This window comes from Athene noctua, chromosome 36, assembly GCF_965140245.1.
Source record: "Athene noctua chromosome 36, bAthNoc1.hap1.1, whole genome shotgun sequence".
NCBI classification, from domain to species: domain Eukaryota; kingdom Metazoa; phylum Chordata; class Aves; order Strigiformes; family Strigidae; genus Athene; species Athene noctua.
In genome coordinates this window covers 465,865-485,122 of record NC_134072.1, presented here as the reverse complement: position 1 = coordinate 485,122, position 19,258 = coordinate 465,865, and the positions used below count along the sequence as shown (strand labels likewise).

The window sequence follows — 19,258 nt, the reverse complement described above, 5'->3', positions numbered from 1 at the left end:
AAAAATTTCTGCACCAGAAAGTTTGTCAGGCACTGGAACAGGCTGCCCAGGGCAGTGGTCGAGTCACCATCCCTGGAGGTGTTGAAAAGATGTGTAGATGTGGTGCTCGGGGGCATGGGCTTTTGTGGCCTTGGCAGTGTCACTGTATGGGGGTACGGGATGAGCTTGAGGGTTGTTTCCCACCTGAATTATTCTAAAAGAGGCTTTCTGCCCTAAAAATGAGGGTTTAGACCCTAGATGTGAAACTGTGGGCCGTAGAAAAAGGCTGTGGGTAATAAAAAGACAGGTTTGGACCCTGAAAATTAAGGTTTCAGCCCTCAAAATGCAGCTTTGGGGACCACAAATGGCTCAAACAGTTGTAGTAAATGGGGCTACATCAAGCTGGCAGCCAGGCATCAGCGGTGTTCCCCAGGGCTCAGCTGCAGGGATGTCAATGTTTTTATAAATGATCCAGACACAGGAGTCAAATGTACATTAAGTTTGCAAATGGTACTAAAGTAGGAGGAGCTGTGGGTGCCCTCGAGGGTAGAGATTCCATAGAGAGATCTGGGTAGACGGGAGAGCTGGGCAGTCACCAAACGTATGGGATTTATCAAGAGCAATAGGTGGATTCTCCACCTGGGATGGGGTGATCCTGGTTCTAGGCACAAACTGGGGGGTGAGAGGCTGGAGAGTGGCCCCGCAGAAAGAGATCTGGGAGTCTGGGCTGATGGCAAATTGAGTAGGAGTCAACAGTGTGTTCTGGCAGCCCGAAGGACCAAGTGTGTCCTGGGATGCATCAAGCACGGCATCGCTGCGCTGCCGGCACTGGAAAGGCCCTGGGACACCTCACTCGGAGCACTCCAATTCAGCCCCTGAGGGCTCATCCCGCTGGAAGCCTCCGGGAGGGAGTGGATGAGCCGCTGGTGATCATGGCAACTAGGATGAAAATCAGGATTTGGCACGATGGGTGATGGACAAGCGTCTGGTGCCGGGCTGATGGACAAGAGCACACATTTTCCCTGTGCTGTCTGCTGGTTTGAGGAGAAAACACAGGATGATGGGGCTGGTATGCCAGCTGGGCACCGGGCAGGGAGGAGGTTGCCAGTTAACTGCAGTCCTGGGGCAGCGGGTCAGCGGGTGCTATGTCACCATGATCAGCCAATCAGCGGTGGCCACGTCACCTCACCGTCATCAGCCAATCAGCAGTGGCCACGTCATAGTGGGCATTGTCCTCACCAACAACTGCATGACTATGACATCACACACACGAGGGTATGAAAGCACAGAACGGTGGGTCCTGCTGTCCAGAGAGCGTCCGCAGGACGAGCAAGGATGAGCTCCCACCCGGCTGTCGCCGCTAAGGAGCATCCTGCCAGCGTGAGGCTCAGAGCGACGGACTACTGGAACGGGATGGAGCACACCTTCATGATGCCCAGTGTCACTGCTGAAGGTACAGGCGCCCACAGCCACCGCCGGAGCGTTGCGGTGTCTAACGGGTGGAGGGTTGTGTGGGGGAGACTCGGCACTGGAGCCACCTCTGGGCCGTCTCTACCTGGTAACAGTGATGACAGTTGGTGTCGCCAACACACCAGAGCTCGGGGGGATGTTGGAAGGTTGAAAACTGGTGGGCATGGAGTGTGACCTCGTTTTCCTTTGTTTTCCAGAACGAAGAGCTATCTGGGACGCAGTGGCCAGCTACATTCAAGAACAGCTCCTGCTGCATAAGGTGGGGTGACACCCTCATCCTCCTTGTCCGCCCAGAGGGCTGGGGAGTGCCGACGGCCCTGGGGCATGGCCTGCTGTTACTCTTCCCCTCCTCAGAAAGTGGGAAACTCATCCCAAAATTCCTGGCTGGGGTTCAAACAGGGTTTGTGCAAGGGTGGTATTGCCTCTGGGAGGTGGTGGTAGACCTCAGGGCTGACCTGTCTGCTGGAGACCCCGTGGGTGTCCTGGGGCTTGCTAGAGAATCTCTAGCCTTAGCTTACAGACAACTCAGATTTGGACCAACCCTCAGTGAGTGGCCAATGTCCGACAGACTCACGCCATTTATATAATATTTCTAAATCTATTACCTAAGTCCAAAGTCTTTGGAAGCTTCCACTCAACTTTTAGTTCTTGATTCTCATTTAATACTTATTTATGATATTGTTATCTCACACAGTTCTGAGAAAGACTTCCAGATATTCTATGAAAAGCTTAGCTAGAGTGAGCAGTTTCTATATCCTGAATTCTCTTAATGTAGCAAAACTCCTGAGTTTAGTCAATTCCCCCTCCTTTGTTAAAACCACCTCCATAGGATTAGCTTGGCTGGGTTTTAACCCAGCCTTGGGTCGGGACTAGACAAGAAGCAAGCTAAAAACACTTTTCAGGCCTGTTGAGCAGCACCCCGGTGGCCTTGGTAACATGACGAGATCGCTCAGTGCTGAACATGTTTCACTGGGCCTTGAAATCTCAGATAGACCAGCAGTTGTATTTCAAATTCTTCTCCAGGCTGCTCCTGCCCTGACTTTTTCTGAGGGGGAGGACTCAGCGTCTCCTCCCCAAGCGGGAGCGGGCAGGATCCATCCCAAAGCACCATCCCTGCTCAGGGCCAGCTCCAGCACTTCCCTCTCCTGTCCTCACCCTTCGGTCCTTCCTTCTCTTCTGTTCCAGGGTGTCCGAATTCCCGCCTTGGGCTGCTTCGACGCTGTCTCCAGAGAGATCCAAGTTGGAGAGGAGGCCGTGACTATCTACAGGCCCGTCTTTCGCCTGGCCAGAAACCTTCTCATGGTCCGCAACCTGATGGACAACAAGGCCTACCTGCCCGGTAAGATGGCAGATTAAACCCCGGTTGGCTTCACAGTCCCTGCGTCCCTTCCCTGAGACCGAGAACTTGGAAGCGACTCCCCCTCTGCAGAGTAGAGCCAAAAATTTGGGGTTTTTGTCTTTCTGGGAGAGACAACGATCGTTTTGCCTAGGGAAGCGCCTGTGGAAGGGCCACTGGCTGAACGTCTCCAACCCTCTCGTGGTTTTTTTCAGGCAACAAGGAGCTGGAGCCCCTCAAATACTCCAAGGTGGCCGCAGCCGCCTCGGTGTCCCGGCAGCAAGCGATGGGCTGCATCCAGGGCACCATGTCCCTCCTCTATTACTGCCTGGGGAAGGGGGAGAATATCGCCTTTGTCCTGAGGGACATCGGAGTGCTCCTCATTGAAGGCAAGACCATACAAATGAAGTTCTACTACGACTTCCTGGAGACGTTGTCTGGGAAGGAGAACTTGGAAAAAGTGATTTTCAAGGTGAGCGGTTCTGTTTCTCTGTGGGCGTGCGGGCAGTCCCATGGCGGTGGCCTGGCAGGACACGGCCAGGTGAGAGTTGATGGTCCTACCACCTCTCCCCGCCTCAGGCTCCACCAATACGGCCTCACAGCCATGGTGAGGACGTCCCACCATCTTGTTGCTCCTCCATTGCAGGTCCCCCAGCTTCTGGACATGGTGGTGTCCCGGATTGTACCTGTGGCCTCCCTGAGTTTCTCTGGCCATGTCGTCATCTTTCCAGAGTAAGTACGTTGGGGCTGTAGCCGCGCTCAAGGTGACATTTGCTCCTTGTGACCCCGCGGGTGTCCTCCCAGGGGGCCACCCGGCAGCCACTCTTGATGTCCCCGGGCCGTGGTCGCTCCCATAAGGCAGATTTGATGGGCAGGACCGAGGAATTTAGGCAACACTTCCGGCCCATGGTGGCCTGGACTCTTTGCTGGGTGACTCCTTTTCCCAGGACTGTCCTTGGGGATGGGGCATGGTGGATATGGGGAAAAAACACGGTAGAGTTGGGTTAAAAAAACAGTCTTTAGGGCAATGCCAAAATCTGCCGGTGAGCACGGTGAGCGGCAAGGGCTGGTGGCGCTCTGGGTCACGGCGGTGTGTTCTCCTCGTTCCCAGGCTTGAAATGGAGTTTGTGCACAAACCACCTCCCAGGGCTCTTCTCAAGACCTCGAGACAAGTCCCTGGCGAGGACGAGCAGAGGAGAAGAGAGTTTCTGCCACCTCTTGGACAAGGTAAAGCAGCTCCTGGCTCCTTTCCACAGTGCCGGCAACCAAATTCTGTCACTTGACTTGGAAATCTCCGGCGCTGAGTGTCAAACGGCTCCGACCTGTGCCAAAGCCTCCCCCAGCTCGGCACAGCCGTTTGTCCTAACGACTCCTTGGCTTCACCCCAACGGAGCCGCGGGGTGGGATGCGCCCAAGGGTGCGGTGGGAGGGTGGTGATCCAAGGCCACCTCCTCCCCGCCAAGAAACGCCCCCCCAGAAGAGTCCCTGTCACCTCTCCGCTCCCCCTTCCCACAGCGGGAGCTGACGACGCCGTCACAACACCCCGGCAATGGGGAACTGGGGGCAGAGAGGCTGCGATGGTGGCTGCGCGGGAACGGAACGGCCCTCTTGGACCTTTGGGAGGGGCTGGAGCACCCCTGCGTGTCACCGGGGCCAGCAGCGTCCCAGCGATGCTCTTCTGACGAGGTTTCTCCTCCCAGTTCCAGGGGGGTGTCCTGGGTTCGCTGCTCCAAGCCCGCCTGACAAGGAACCGCCACAGTTCCAGGAGATCACGGGGCAGAAGAAGAGGAGGATCAAGTCTTTGGTCAGGTAAGGCTGAAGGCTCAGGGCTGGGGGTCTGCGCAGGGTCGTGTTGCCCAGAGAGGTGGTGGATGCCCCCTTGTTCCTGGGAACATTCATGGTCAGGTTGGATGGGGCTCAGATCGACCTGCTCTGGTGGAAGATGTCCTTGGCCATGGCAGGGGTGGTGCTGGACCTTTAAAGGTCCCTTTTAACCCAAACTAGGATTTTCTGACCCAGCCAGAGCCCGTTCCCCAGCCCCAAGCATTCGCCATCCATCACCGCCCATCGGAGGGGTGGGATGGGGCTACTGGGAGCCCCCAGTTACACGGGGCTGGATCTTCTCCAGCCCTCAGGAGAGCCCCAGCGTGGCCTGGGGACATGGGGACAGCTCAGGGGGTTTCCTTCCTCACACAGAGGCACAAAGAGCGTCATGGGGGGCAGGATGCGGCCCCAAAGCCGGCGTGTCCTCTGGTAGAGACCTCTCTGCCGTTGTGTCCTTCCAGGCAGCAGCCGGTGATGCTGGAGGATTCCTCTGGAGAAAAGCAGCCGGGGACCGGGCAAGCCAAGGGCAAAGCTGAGCTCATAGACGGAGCATCAAAGCAGAGCCGAGCCCAAGCGCTGGCAGCAACAGCTCAGAGCTGCAGAAGAGGAGGAGAAGAAGAAGGGGGAGGAAAAGGAAAAAAAGGAGGAGGAAAAGGAAAAAAAGGAGGAGGAAAAGAAAAAAGAGGAGGAGGAGGAGGACGAGGACGAGGAAAAGGACGAGGATGGGGAGGAGGACGACGAAAAAGAGAATGGTGGGAAAAAGGAGGAGGATGGCGAGGAGAAGGAGGACGATGGCGAGGAGAAAGAGGAGGATGGGAAGGAGAAGGAGGACGATGGGAAGGAGAAGGAGGACGATGGCAAGGAGAAGGAGGACGATGGCGAGGTGAAGGAGGAGGATGGCAAGGTGAAGGAGGAGGATGGCGAGGTGAAGGAGGAGGATGGGAAGGTGAAGGAGGAGGATGGCGAGGTGAAGGAGGAGGATGGGAAGGAAAAGGAGGAAGACGACAAATGGGGGCAAAAATGCTGGGAACTGCAAAGGCCCAGAAAGCCAAGCCCTCCCCTCCTCAGGAGGCCTCGTACTTGGGCACACCCGTCGTAGCTGTTCTGTCGACGACGAGCTCTGAGGACAGCCTGCCCGAAGAGGCCTGCCACGGGTGCAAATGGCCGCGACGGAGGGTAATATGGAGAGTGTTGTGAAGTTCCCTCCTCAAAAATTCTGGCCGGTGCGGCCATAACCTACGAAAACAATTCCGGCCGTGGAACTCCGAGGCCAAGCTGCTCGAGGAGCCCCTGGATGAACCTCCGGGCTTTGGGGCAACCGATGGAGGGATGAGGGGACCCGGCTGCCCGCGATGCCTCGCGCTGAGGAGCAGATCTCCCCGGGCCACAGAGGCCCTGGCTGGAGCCATCAGGAAGGAGAGGATTAAAAATAAAGATGGAAAGTTGCAGAAGAGCGTTGACTTTTTTAGTCGGTCGCAACCGCAACGAGGGGAGAAGATTTCGGCAGTTGGCCAGTGGTGCTGAGATCAGCCCAGCGTGGTCCCATGGCAGGGACCTTCCCCGGGAACCTTTGCCAAGGCTGTTGGGGAAAGAAACCAGCTTTTTGGGGCAAGAGAGGGCAAGCAGGCACTTGGAATGATGTCGTGAAGGTCGGAATGTCCCTGGAGGGGAAAGGAGAAGATGCGAGAGCAGCTGAGGAGGGGTGGAGGGCACCTACGTGCAGGTGGTGGGGGAGACACCTGAGCTTTCACCCAGAGCTGGGCAAGGAGAGAGCAAGGCTGAGCTCAGCTCTGCTGGGCTGGGCTTTCTTCTTCCACCTGGGTTAGACCTGGGGCTCCTTATCCTCCTATTTCTCTCCCCGTTTATCCCATTTAAACCCCAGGTGCCCCCTTTGGCCACGCCGTTGGCCACCCCCAGGGACAGAAGGTCCAGCTCTTTTGTTGAGGCTCAACCCTCATGTTTAGGGCACAAAGCCTCAGTCCTTGGAGTCTGTTTTTCAGGGACCTCATTCTTAAGATCAGCTCTGGAATTTTAAGGGGCCAAAGCCATGTTTTCATTTTCCAAACCTGAATTTTGAGGGCCAAAGCTTTCCTTTACAGAGCACTACACCTCAGTTTAAGGGTTCAAACCTTCATTTTAGGTCAAAAAGCGAAAATTGCGTCTGACGCTTATTCTTCAGTGGCAAAGCCTCAGTTTTCATTGCCAAAGCCTCAGTTTTATTGTCCGAACCTCACTTGAAGACACTAAAGCTCACTTCAGAGTCCGGAGACGCCTCAGTTTGGTTTCCAAACCTTCATTTATAGGGCTCAAAGCTTCAACCTCAGGGTCCAAATTCTCATTCCTGGGGTTCAAACCCTTCTTCTACAGCTCAAAGTGGTTTTGTACTCTTATTTTAAAGGCCCAAAGTTTCATTGTAAGGCTCTAAACTCTCGTTTGTAGGGACAAAGCCAGTTCTTCACAGTCAAAATCTACATTTAGAGAGTCCCAAGCCTCTGTTTATGGCCCAAAGCATCATTTTTGGTTTCCAGAGTCTTCTCTTTAGAGTCCAAAGCATCAATTGTAGGGCACAAATCCTCGATTTAATCCTCAAAACCCTCACTTGAGGGAACAAAACTTAATTTTGGGTCTCAAAGCCTCATCTTTATTGTTCAAGGCCTCAATTTCTGGACTCAAGCTTCATTGGAAGGGCTGCAAGCCTCGTTGTAGGGCCCAAGGGTTCATTGTTTCTGAGGAATTAAACCGTCATTTCTAGGGTCCAAACCGTAACATTTATGGCCGAAGCGTTGATTATTTGTGAGGATTTAAAGCCTCATTTTAGGGTCCAAACTCTAAATTTCAGGGCACAAGGTTTCATTGTTTCTGAGGATTTAAAGCCTCCTTTTGAAACGGGGAGTCTAAACAATCTTAGATTGATGGTGCAAGACTTGTGCAAAAACAAGGGGAGGTGTATGGGGCTGTTTGCAAAGACATACCAGGTGCTGATAACGTTGCTAGGCGACTATCTCCTAGCCCAAAGAGAAGTCTCCTCTGGTCCTTGAAGTTGGGGGTATCAGCAACAGACTACCCAAACACCAGCATAAACTGGCCTGGCAATCTGGACAAAAGCCAGAGAACAACTGAGGCCGCGCAGAGCGACAAGGTGAAAAGTTCATCGGCGAGGAAGAAGAGGTACTTCATCTTTACGACCTCTCCCCAGGAAGTCGCGACCCCAGCCCGGAGCTTGAAGAGCTCATGGCGCAGGCGCAAGGGGAGGAGACCTGATTGCCATGAGAAGCGAGGGGAGGCGGGGGTAGACTCTGTATATGTACAGGCGTTCTATGAATATGCACTATTCTGTAACAGATAAGCCGGACGGGAGCTGCAAACGGTGCGCATGCTTGTGGTGGAGCAATCCCCCATGCGCCCAGCGCTGAATAAACATACCCACTTTATAACTCCAAAAGTTATAGAGTGATTTCTCCACAAAACAAAACTTGCCCCAAACCCGAGTTGAGACAAGAAAGTGCCAAGCGGTCCCAGAGGCTCAGCAGCGATGCCGAATCGGAGAGGAAGCAAGACGTCGCTGCAGACAGTGCGTTCAAAGCTGCACTTGAACACAGAGCTGCAGCAGAAGCCCAGGAGCTTGAAGAAAAGGTGCCTGGGACTGGAGCACAGGAAGGGTTGGAGAAGGAGAAGGCTTCTCAGGGTGCCTCTCTCCGTGTTTTAAGGGGGGGGCTGCCCTGGCCAGCACAGGAAAGTTGTGTGGCAGTGCCGCAAGACCGGAGCCTTTGGAGACTTCTCCTCCAGCTTGCCAGCAGGAAATGGGACTGGTGGGCAAATGGCTGCAAGGACAATTCCCCAGAGCATCTCAACAGCAGAGGCTGGAAGCAAGCAAAGGAGAAAAGCTGCTGGTGTCAGCACCGCTGGCAAATACAACTGCTGCTGAAGTCTCGCATCGGAGTTGCACAATTGCGAGGGAGAGCATCCAAACTGCCATCTCCAGAATTCAGCAGCGCCCTGCAGAACGGACTGGGAACGCTGGAACTGTGGTCCCTGAGGTTCTTGGAACAGGGAATAAGTCAGAGACAGACGTTAAGCCAAATCCAAGAACCTCAGCCAAAGGTTTTGCTGTAAGGCCCCTGGCAAAAGACATTGTGGAGAATGTATTAGAGCGGACATGTCAACGTGGGCCAGCTCTGAGCCCCGAATTGCAGTCTGGAAGGGGTGTCTCAAAACCGCCCACACCACAGCACGGAAAGGAGAGCCATCCCGCTGCGGATGCCCTTCCCTCCACGGGCCTGCAGTTTTCCAGGCAGCCCGTCCTTCCAGCAGGTCCAAAGCCCCCAGCCCGCACAGGAGCACGGCGCCCACTGCTGCGCATAAAGCTACCCGTCAGCCAGCCCCGGCAGCCCGTGTGAAAACGAGGGCGTTCCCTGGGAGGCTTGTGAGCAATGTCCTGAGGAGTCGTTTGGCAAGAGAGGTGCAGAGCCCCTGGGCCGCTCCAGCAGGGAGCAAACACAGCCCTTACTCTCTCGTGCATGCAATAAAAGACTGTCCTCCAGAGTGCTTGCTTGTGCCTGCCTCCGTTCAAGCCAGGCCCTACCGTGCCTGGGCATTTTCCCTGCCATCATTTGTATCGTCTTCCCTCCTACAGCCTCTGCCGTGCTAAGACCCAATTTACAGGGAATCTTCCCGGGGAGGTGAGACCTATCCAGCATTCTTGTCTCGTTTATGGAGCTTTGCTGCCAAGCTCGTGGCGGCGCGGGTCCAGCTCTAGGAGCTGGGTTTTCACCTTGTGGGAAGAACATTGTTGCTCTTGGCCTTGAGATCCTTTGTCCGGGGCCCCTTCTCCTCAGATCGAGCTCCCCAGGAGCTCCGCACAAACACGTGTGGTCCCCGACCCGGGCACCGCGCTGGCCTGTGTCCCTTGGGTCTCGGGTGCCTTGAGGCAGAAGACAGGTATGTTGTGGAGGCCCAGAATCGCGCACTTGAGCAGGGTCAAGCAGCCTGTGCCGGGGTTGACCCAAAGGGGAGCGGTGGGAGCGAGCCCCTCTCTGAGGGGAACGCGCTCCTGTGCTGTGCCACAGGCCCGGCCTTTGCCGGTCACTCATGCAGCGACCCCTGGGGGAGGGAGGCTTTCGGTCCCACCCGGGGATAAGTCAAACAGCTGACAGGGAAGGGGAAATTCAAGTTGCAACGGCTCAGCAGTGGGAATTTGTGGCTGAGGAATGATCATCTGCCACGGAGGGCAGGGTGGCCCCGCTGCAGGAAAGCGGTTAAACTGACTTGAAGCAGGGATGACAGAGACAAGAAGGACTCCCTGCAAGGCACTGTAGTTACCCTGGGCGGTGAGGTAAGAAACAGCCTCAGCATTGACTTGTAGCCATCCTGGAACGGGAGCTCTCAGGGGCTCCCTCTGCTCTGGGAGATGGACCCACAGCCCGGCTGAGGTGCCCCACGCAAACCGCGTACAGGATGGCGCTGCAGAGAGGAATCTGCTCGTGATGCGTCTTTGCCGAAGCCGTGTAGAACCGCTTAGTGCTGCAGGACTCCGCCCAGTGCATTGCTTGTCAATTTTTAGTTTTTCTTTTTTATATGTAAGCCCAAATATGGGTTTAATTCCCCTCGAGGAGGACTGTAAAAATGCCCCAATAGCAGGAAACAGAGCCTAGCCTGCCCAGGAGACCTCTCGAGCCTTTGGTTCAACACTCTGCGCGTCTGCGGAGAGACAGTAACGCCGGCTGCAGGTCGGCTACAGCAGGCACCTCGAGGGGCAGCCGCGGCCCCGGCACACGGGGAGCGAGGGGCACGTTGTGCAGAAACTCTTTAGCTCTCCCTTGGGGAAGGCCTTCCCGCGTGACCTGCCGCGTATCGGAGGCCGTGGGCAGGGGATCAAGCTCAGGCCTCGACTCCCTCAGTGTCTCTTTCTCCATCCCAGCCTGTTCCCCAGGACGTTCCCAGCCCTTCGGGGGCACCAGCGCTCACCCCCACACACCTCCACAGCCAGCCCCTCTCTCTCCCAGGCTAAAGGCACCCTTCTGTCCTGGCTGGCCAAACCACAGAGCCCCCCTGCTCCCCGGCAAGACGGGCAGCATGCAGAGAGGGAAACGCTCACTGCAGGCACCTCAATGCATCTCTGAGCAGCCAGCCCCATGCACCCCCTTCTCAGCCATGCCAGCACCAGAAAATACCAGAAGCCAAAATGTTACTGATTTTATTATCAGCTGATCAAATTGTGTTTGATTTTGTTTTGATTTTAGTATAAGTGTGGAACTAAGAGATATTTTAGTAAAAACCATTTTACATATATTGTACTTTGAACCTAACAACCTGCTGCTACTCTAAATGTTCCCTGTACAGCCCCGTACCAAGTCCAAAGGGATTGGCCACAATTATCTAGTAGAAACAGTTAAAACATAGGTAACCAAAACACAAGATGATTTGTAAGCTGATTTATTATACATGTATAGGACTAGAAGAATGCAGGTAGGTGTCAAGGCCCAGGATTAATGGGAACTGAGGGCAGTGACCGTAACAGCTTGCAGGTACCTGCCAAGAAAACCGTGTCCTTAAGCAGAAGGTAATTCCGGCAGGGGGAGATGGCGACCCCCGACCCATGGACCACCCACTCCCATTACACCCCAGAGCCATTTCTAGACATTTCTAACCTCTACTGCGCAGAATCGGAAGTGGGAGGAGAATATGTTAATGATTATTTGGAAATTGTATGATTATATATGTGTACTTAATGAATATGCATAATTGAGTTCTATATAAGATGTATGATCTTGGTGCCTGGTACGTGTTTTTGGTGAGGATACTCCGCTACACTTCTGGCCGTCAATAAAGAAGTGTCTGCTTATCTGCATCACACTGGTGTCAATGTTATTTTTATCCCGGATTTCTGTGACAGTTTCTGGCGACCCAGATGGGACCTTGTGATGGTTTGACTCTGGCTAAATGCCAGGTATCCACCAAGTCGCTCTATCACTTCCCCCCCCTTCCCTTTGTTTTCTCAACAGGGTAAAGAGGAGAAAGAAGACAAACTAACCCTTGTGGGTGAAACAAAAGCAGTTTTAATATAAGCAAAGCAAAGCAAAAGTCCGCACGCAGAAGCAAAAGCAAACAGATTTATTCTCTACTTCCCATGGACAGGCGATGTCGGGCCTTCTCAGGATCAGGGCTCCAATACGCGTAGTAGTTGCCTCGGAGGACCAAGGGTGACCCCACCCCCTCCCTCCTTTCTCCCAGCTTTATACTGAGCAGACGTCACAGGGTCTGGAATATCCCTTGGGTCGGTCTGGGTCAGCTGTCCTGGCTGTGTCCCTTCCCAAGATCTTGCCCACCCCGTCCCACTGGGGGAAATGTCAGGAAGAGCCTTGGTGCTGTGTGAGCACTGCTCAGCAGCAGCCACCACACCAGGGTGCTGCCAACACCCTGCAGCTCCCAGCATAAACCACAGCACCGTGAGGGCTGCTGTAGGGGAAAACCGATTCCAGTTCAGCCAGACCCAGTACAGTCTCCACCCCTTATTCCATACCATTTACGTTATGCCCAGGTCCCACATAATATTCATTTATCCATTCCATAAGCTTTCTTCACTCCTTCAGATGTTCAGTGACTTGGCTCCCATCTGCCAAGACAGATGCTCAGGACAGAAGCATGCTTGACCGTTGGACTCCAGCACCGGCTAGGTTTGGGTCGTCATTGCACGTATCTGGTTCACTCTTCGTCATTCCTACTTCCTCCATCACTTCCTGCAACATACAACTCATCCCACAGATTACTTTCCCCCCAGGGTTAAATGTCCTTGAGGCACACACTGAGTAGTCCCATCCTCCCGCATTACCCACCAAGTACATCCAGTCCCTGAGCAAAGACAATCCCACGAGTGGGCTTGCCTTTTCCCAAGGGAGGAGCAATCCACACTGCCTTCCCCAGCCACCTCCCTGTGTGTGCTACGGGGACCTTATCTCCTCCCACAGGATGAAGGGGGTTTGTTTGGGCAGGACCAGGACAGTTAACAGATCCTCTGGTATTAATTAGCCAAGTGGCTTCTGCTAAATTTATATCCCAATGCTTCCAACACCCTGCCAGCTCCCAGCATAAACCACAGCACCGTGAGGGCTGCTATAGGGGAAAACCGATTCCAGTTCAGCCAGACCCAATACAGACCTCGCTGAGAGAGACCGGAGGATTCGAGGACCTGATCGGTTCCAGCCGACACCGAGGATTTCTCGGGGACACCCATCGATTCCCGATCCATAAGGTCCTTCGCGACATCCCCTGGATTTTGGTAAGACACTTCTCTTTGGTATTGGGAAAGTGGGTTAAAGTCCCACTAGTGTAAGTCTGCCTGTCAGACGTGGCGAAAGCTGCACAGGGTTGGACCAAAGGATCCTAGCGTGAAGTGTAAGCCTAGGCGTCTGCCCGTAAGACATAAGCGAAAGCTATCGCAGGCTTGGACAACAGCGTAGACAAGGGAACCTATATGCTATAGAGTTCTCAAACGTAGTGCCTCTAACGGAAAGTTAGAAGTTTTTATGCACTTTATTGTGGTATTGTTTATTTCCTTGATTGAGTATCGGGTAGTGATTAAGAACTGTGTTATACTGTGTGACATACCTTTATTTATGGTAATAATTGTGGAAAAGCGTGAGTGTGAGTGTGTTTGTAAGTGTGAGACGTGCAATTGAGCACGAAGCAAGTGCGGAGTTGGGATCCGCGGTTCTGTTATCCCACGAGGGGTGCAGCCGGAGAAGGATGAAGCGATAGACTTGAGTGAGTGATTAATCGTATATTGTGTTAACAAAATAACTGAACCATGGCATCTAAGCTGACTCATTTGTTTAAAAGTAAAAGTATGGGTAATCTTGCTGCAAATGATAAAGTTCCGAAAACCTCTCCGTTAGGATGTTTGTTAGCACATTGGGGAGATTTGCATGATGATCTATGGAAGAGTCTGATGATTGAATACTGTAATCACTGGTGGCCTCTGTATACTCTGGATGATCAGGAAAAATGGCCCATGAATGGGACATTAAATTATAATACCATTTTTCAGTTAATGCTGTTTTGCAGAAGGGAAGGAAAATGGAGTGAGGTGCCATATGTTGATTTATTCTTTTATTTAAGGCAAAGGAAGGATTGGCAGAAGGAATGTAAGTTAATCAGTAGAGATAATTTAGTGATGGCTATGACTATAGACGGTAGAACAGTGAAAAAGTGTTGTTCAACATGTGAGCTTGGAAAAGATTGTTTAAAGAAAAGAATTTCTTCTACTGAAAAGGATGAAGGGCCGGAATTACATATATCCCCTCTGCAGAGAGAACGGCATCGGAGGCAGGAACATAGAGAGCAGGTAGAGGAACCTGAGAGTAGGGGAATAGAGGATGTGGATGAAGGGCCGTCTGAGGTCGTAATTCATACCCCTGTTTCTCGAAGAACTCGGCAGCAGGTACAAACAATAGCTCCCCTGAGGCAAGGAGTTGGCAATGATGGGCCGGTGTATGAGAAAGTGCCTTTTCAGTGACGGATTTGATGGCTTGGAAGCAGGCAGCAGGAGTGTATAGAGAGGATCCTGAGAGAGTAAGCAGGGTGGTAGATACTATAATCAGAACACAGAATCCAGATTGGAGTGATTTACAGGTAATTCTAGATAATTTGTTGGATGATACAGAAAAGCAGATGGTATTAAAAACTAGCAAAGCACAGGCAGAGGTGGCTGTATTGAATGGGACGACAGGTGGAACAATAGAGCAGAATTTTCTATCTGGGGATCCGCAGTGGGGATCCAAATAATGTGGAACACAGAGAAAGATTGAATCTGTATCAGAAATGGATTTTATATGGAGTTAGACAAGCCATGCCTAAATCGCTGAATTGGTCTAAGTTATATGAGGTGAGACAAGATAAGAAGGAATCTCCTTCAGCGTTTCTGGAGAGGCTGAAAGAAGCTGCCAGCAAATACACTGATTTAAGAGTAGAAACAGAGGCGGCTCAGATACAATTGGCTTTGATTTTTATGGGACAATCAGCACCAGATATAAGAAAGAAACTCCAGAAACTTGAAGGAGGGGACTCAAGGAGTCAGAATAAAATGCTAGAAGTAGCATGGAAAGTATATAATAATAGGGAAAAAGAGGAAAGGAAGACCAGAGAAAATAGATTGTTGGCTGTAATGACAGGGACAGCAAGCAGAGGAATAAGCAGAGGAAGAGGATGAGGAATCCGCGGAAGGGGAGGATTTATGAACTGTGGCAATCAGAATTTTAGCGGCCCCTTAGGAATAAATCAGTGTGCCTTGTGCAGGGAGGAGGGACATTGGAAAAAGGATTGTCCCAGAAATAGAAATGCTCAGCAGGAAATAACCAAATTGATGGTTTTAGATGACTGAAGGGGACCGGAGGGGAACCCAGCTGAGCCTCTGGTTGTAACTAAACTGGGAGAAAAAGAAGTTAAATTTTTAGTAGATACAGGAGCAACATTTTCAGTATTGAATACTTGTAAAGGAAGAATTGGAACAAAAACAGCAAACATAATAGGAGCAACAGGGAAGGAGGAGAATAGGCCATTCCTGCAACCTCTGGATTTAAAATTTGGAAACAAAATAATTACACATGAATTTTTGTATGTACCAGAATGTCCGATACCCTTGTTAGGAAGAGATTTGTTATCTAAACTAAATGCACAAATTGTTTTTGAAGAAGGGGAACTCTTCTTGAAAATACCTGAGTCAAAAACAATAGAAATCCTGATGATACAAGAAAAAGTAAAGGAGCAAGAAATTCCACCAGAAGTGGATTTTGCAGTGATCCCTACAGTATGGGAAACAGACATTCCTGGCAAATCAAAATTAGCAGAGCCTGTAAAAATAGATTTAAAGGAAGGTGCGGGACAGTAAAAATTAAATAATATCCAATTAAAACAGAAGTTAGACAAGAATTGAAGAAACTAATTGATAAATTTCTAAAATACAAAATTTTAGAAGAATGTGAATCTGAATATAATACTCCTATTTTACCAGTCAGAAAACCCTCGGGTGAATACAGGTTAGTGCAAGACTTGAGAGCGGTGAATCAAATAGTCAAGGACATCTATCCTGTGGTGGCGAATCCTTATACATTGTTGACAGCATTAAAGGAAAATTACCAGTGGTTTACAGTGCTTGATTTAAAAGATGTTTTCTTTTGTATACCTTGGAGAAGGAAAGCAGAAAATTGTTTGCTTTCGAGTGGGAAAATCCACAGACAGGACGAAAGATGCAGCTGACATGGACAAGACTACCCCAAGGATTTAAAAATAGCCCGACAATTTTCGGAAACCAGTTAGCAAAAGAACTTGAAATTTGGAAGCAGAACCAACCAAGGCCTGGACATTTACAGTATGTGGATGACATACTAATTGCTACAGAAGAAAGATTTACCTGCATACAGGTAACAATAAACCCTTTGAATTTTCTGGGACTGAATGGGTACAAAGTATCTCGGAAGAAAGCCCAAATACTCTGCCAGACTGTGATTTACCTGGGCTTTGAAATTTCAAAAGGGCAGCGACAATTAGGAAAAGATTGTAAAGAAACCATTTGCAATATACCTGAGCCAAAAAACATTCATGAGCTCAGAGCATTTTTGGGAATGACCGGGTGGTGTCGTCTTTGGATTATGAATTACGGTCTAATAGCTAAACCATTGTATGAGGCCCAAAAGAATTCTCCTTTTGTATGGGGCCCCCAACAACAAAAGGCTTTTATAGAGTTAAAACGCACCTTAATGTCTGCACCTGCTTTAGGGCTTCCTGATTTAACCAAAGACTTTCAGCTGTTTGTTCACGAAAGACAACGCCTGGCACTGGGTGTGCTGACCCAGGAGATGGGAAGCTGGAAACGACCTGTCGGATCCTTCTCTAAACAGCTGGACACGGTGAGTAAAGGGTGCCCAAACTGCCTTCGAGCTGTGGCTGCAACAGTGATGCTCATACAGGAAGCTCGGAAATTGGCTTTGGGAAGCACGATAACAGTCTGTGTCCCACAGACGGTGATAACTGGTTTAGAACAGAAGGGGGGACGTTGGCTATCTCTGAGCCGAATGGTGAAGTACCAAAAAATACTAACAGAACAGGATGATGTGATTTTAAAAACAACTAACCTGGTAAACCCTGCAGTCTTTCTAAGCTCTACACAGGAAGAAGGACAACTGGAACATGACTGTCTGTCTACTATCGAGTATGTTTATTCCAGTCGAGAAGATCTGAAGGATGTACCACTGGAGCGACCTGACTGGGAATTGTATAGAGATGGCAGCAGCTTTACGGAGCACGGAGTTCGATACGCTGGATATGCGGTAACAGCAGACACCACAGTTATAGATGCAAAGGCACTGACGAGTGCCACATCAGCTCAGAAAGCAGAGCTCATTGCTTTGATTCGAACCTGAGAACTAAGTGAAACGAAGAAAGTAAATATTTGGACAGACTCAAAGTATGCTCTTGGGGTGGTACATGTCCATGGAGCTTTGTGGAAAGAAAGAGGATTATTGTCCTCTCAGGGATCAAATATTAAACATCAAAAGGAGATTTTACAATTATTACAGGCAGTTCAAAAACCAGATCAAGTAACAATCATGCACTGCAAAGCACACCAAATCGGGAACACAAAAGAAATAGTTGGAAACAATTTGGCTGACCGAACAGCAAGGAAAATAGCAAAGGAACAAGAATTCCAAATGGCACTAATTCCCTCCAAAACAGTAACTCTTCCAAGGGAAAGGCCAAAATATTCAAGAGAAGATGAAAAAATAGGTCAATTTTTGAATGCTGAGAAAAATTTAGCGGGATGGTGGATAACTCCTCATGGACGAGTAGTAGTTCCACCTTTATTAATGAGAGAAATAATGCAGACCAAACATCAAGGATGCCGCTGGGGAGCAGAAGCTTTAGTAACTTCATTGCAAAAACAAGTTATATCTGTCAAGATGATAGACATGGCTGAATTAATAACTGCAAAATGTGAAGTATGTTTGAAAAACAACCCAGTAACCAAGAAAAGAGTTCAAATGGGTAGATTAAAATCTGTTACAGAGCCTGGAGATTATTGGCAAGTAGATTTTTCAGAATTACCTGGGCAAAATGGGTACCGATACATCCTGGTGGGGGTTGATACTTCTACAGGATGGCCAGAAGCTTTTCCCTGTCGCACCACACAAGCCAATGAAGTAGTGAAGTGGTTACTACGAGAAGTAATTCCAAGGTTTGGAGTTCCTGTTGGAATTTCATCTGACAGGTCCACACTTTGTTGCAGAAATAGTCCAAAATGTTACTAAAACTTTGGGCATCAATTGGGATTTGCATACTCCGTGGAGGCCACAATCCAGTGGAAAAGTAGAAAGAATGAACCAGACTTTAAAAAGACAAATAAGTAAGATCTGTCAAGAGACCAATTTAAAATGGCCTCAAGCATTTCCACTGGCATTATTACAAATCAGAGTACAACCAAAGAGTGGAACCTCAGTCAGTCCTTATGAACTGCTGTATGGAGAACCTTATGAGTCCCCAGAACCAAACCCAAACATGCATGTAAAAGGAAAACAGGATGTGTAGAACTATTTGCTTTCTTTAGGAAAAACGCTGACTGCGATTCGGAGTGCAGTGGTGTGGAATAGACCATTATCCCTGGAAACTCCAGTGCATGATTTTCAACCAGGAGATTATGTCTATGTGAAAACGAGGACTTCCGAACCTTTGCAGGAGCGTTGGAAAGGACCTTTCCAGATACTGTTAACCACCTTCATGGCTATCAAGATTGCAGAATCAGATGCCTGGATACACGATACCTGAGTGAAGAAAGCACCTACTCCATGGAAAATTATAAGCCGTGACCCAAAGACTTTAAAACATGTCTAATATTTCATATCAGTTTGTGATTGTTCTCCTTATATTGGCTTGGAAGGTGACGCTGGTGGAATCATGGGTTGATCTGGTGGCAAGGAACAGAAGGCAATCAGATACAGAACAATCAATCCAAATTCCCAAAGAAATGCCTGAGGAAAATTTTATGTTAGGATTGATTAAGGGATTCACCAACTTACAAAATGTCACCCAGATCACAGCTTGTTTACCAATTCCAAGAGCAGTAGGTGAATCTATTCCTTGGGGAATCTTAACTATGAATTTGACCTATCTAGAACACAAAACCGAGACCACTTATTGCAAACAAAAGCCAGTGATTCAATGGTATGAACAAGTGAAAGTTATGAGAAAACAATGGAAATCACCGGTAAAAAAATCAGACTGCGAAAAACTACTAAATTATAACTTTGTAACAGGGTCTCAACCTAGTGCTTTGGCTCGAGTTCTCCTTCCAGGAGGCCCAAACCCTAATCTAGGATGGTGTTCATATGATGAACAAATTAAAACCAATGTGAGCAGGAGCATCATGGAATGGCAGTGTGACAAAACTGGGCAAGGTACCCAAACCCGGGCAAGGTGAGACTCTGTACGGTCTATGTCCATATTCTCACGATTTCAGTACATGGCCAGAACCCCTTGGTGCTTTACTTGGGACGGTACCTGGGTTAACAGAGTGTTTGCAATCCTTCCCTCGATAGTAGATAAAGGCACCACCCGACAGGAAAAGGAACATGTAGTGCCATGGTGGAAATGTGAAAAGGTGTA

General features: G+C 50.1%; 1 protein-coding gene across 1 annotated transcript in view; it reads left to right on the top strand.

Annotated features, from left to right (window-relative positions):
* The first annotated feature begins 1,612 nt into the window (after window positions 1–1,612).
* Window positions 1,613–19,258, top strand: part of LOC141972843 (coiled-coil domain-containing protein 81-like) — a 33,709-nt gene continuing 16,063 nt past the window's right edge. The window contains exons 1-6 of the mRNA XM_074930880.1: window positions 1,613–1,708; window positions 2,635–2,788; window positions 3,001–3,326; window positions 3,432–3,517; window positions 3,897–4,012; window positions 4,486–4,594. Coding sequence (XP_074786981.1) covers window positions 1,613–1,708; window positions 2,635–2,788; window positions 3,001–3,326; window positions 3,432–3,517; window positions 3,897–4,012; window positions 4,486–4,594 — 887 coding nt within the window. The remainder of the gene's footprint in view (window positions 1,709–2,634; window positions 2,789–3,000; window positions 3,327–3,431; window positions 3,518–3,896; window positions 4,013–4,485; window positions 4,595–19,258) is intronic.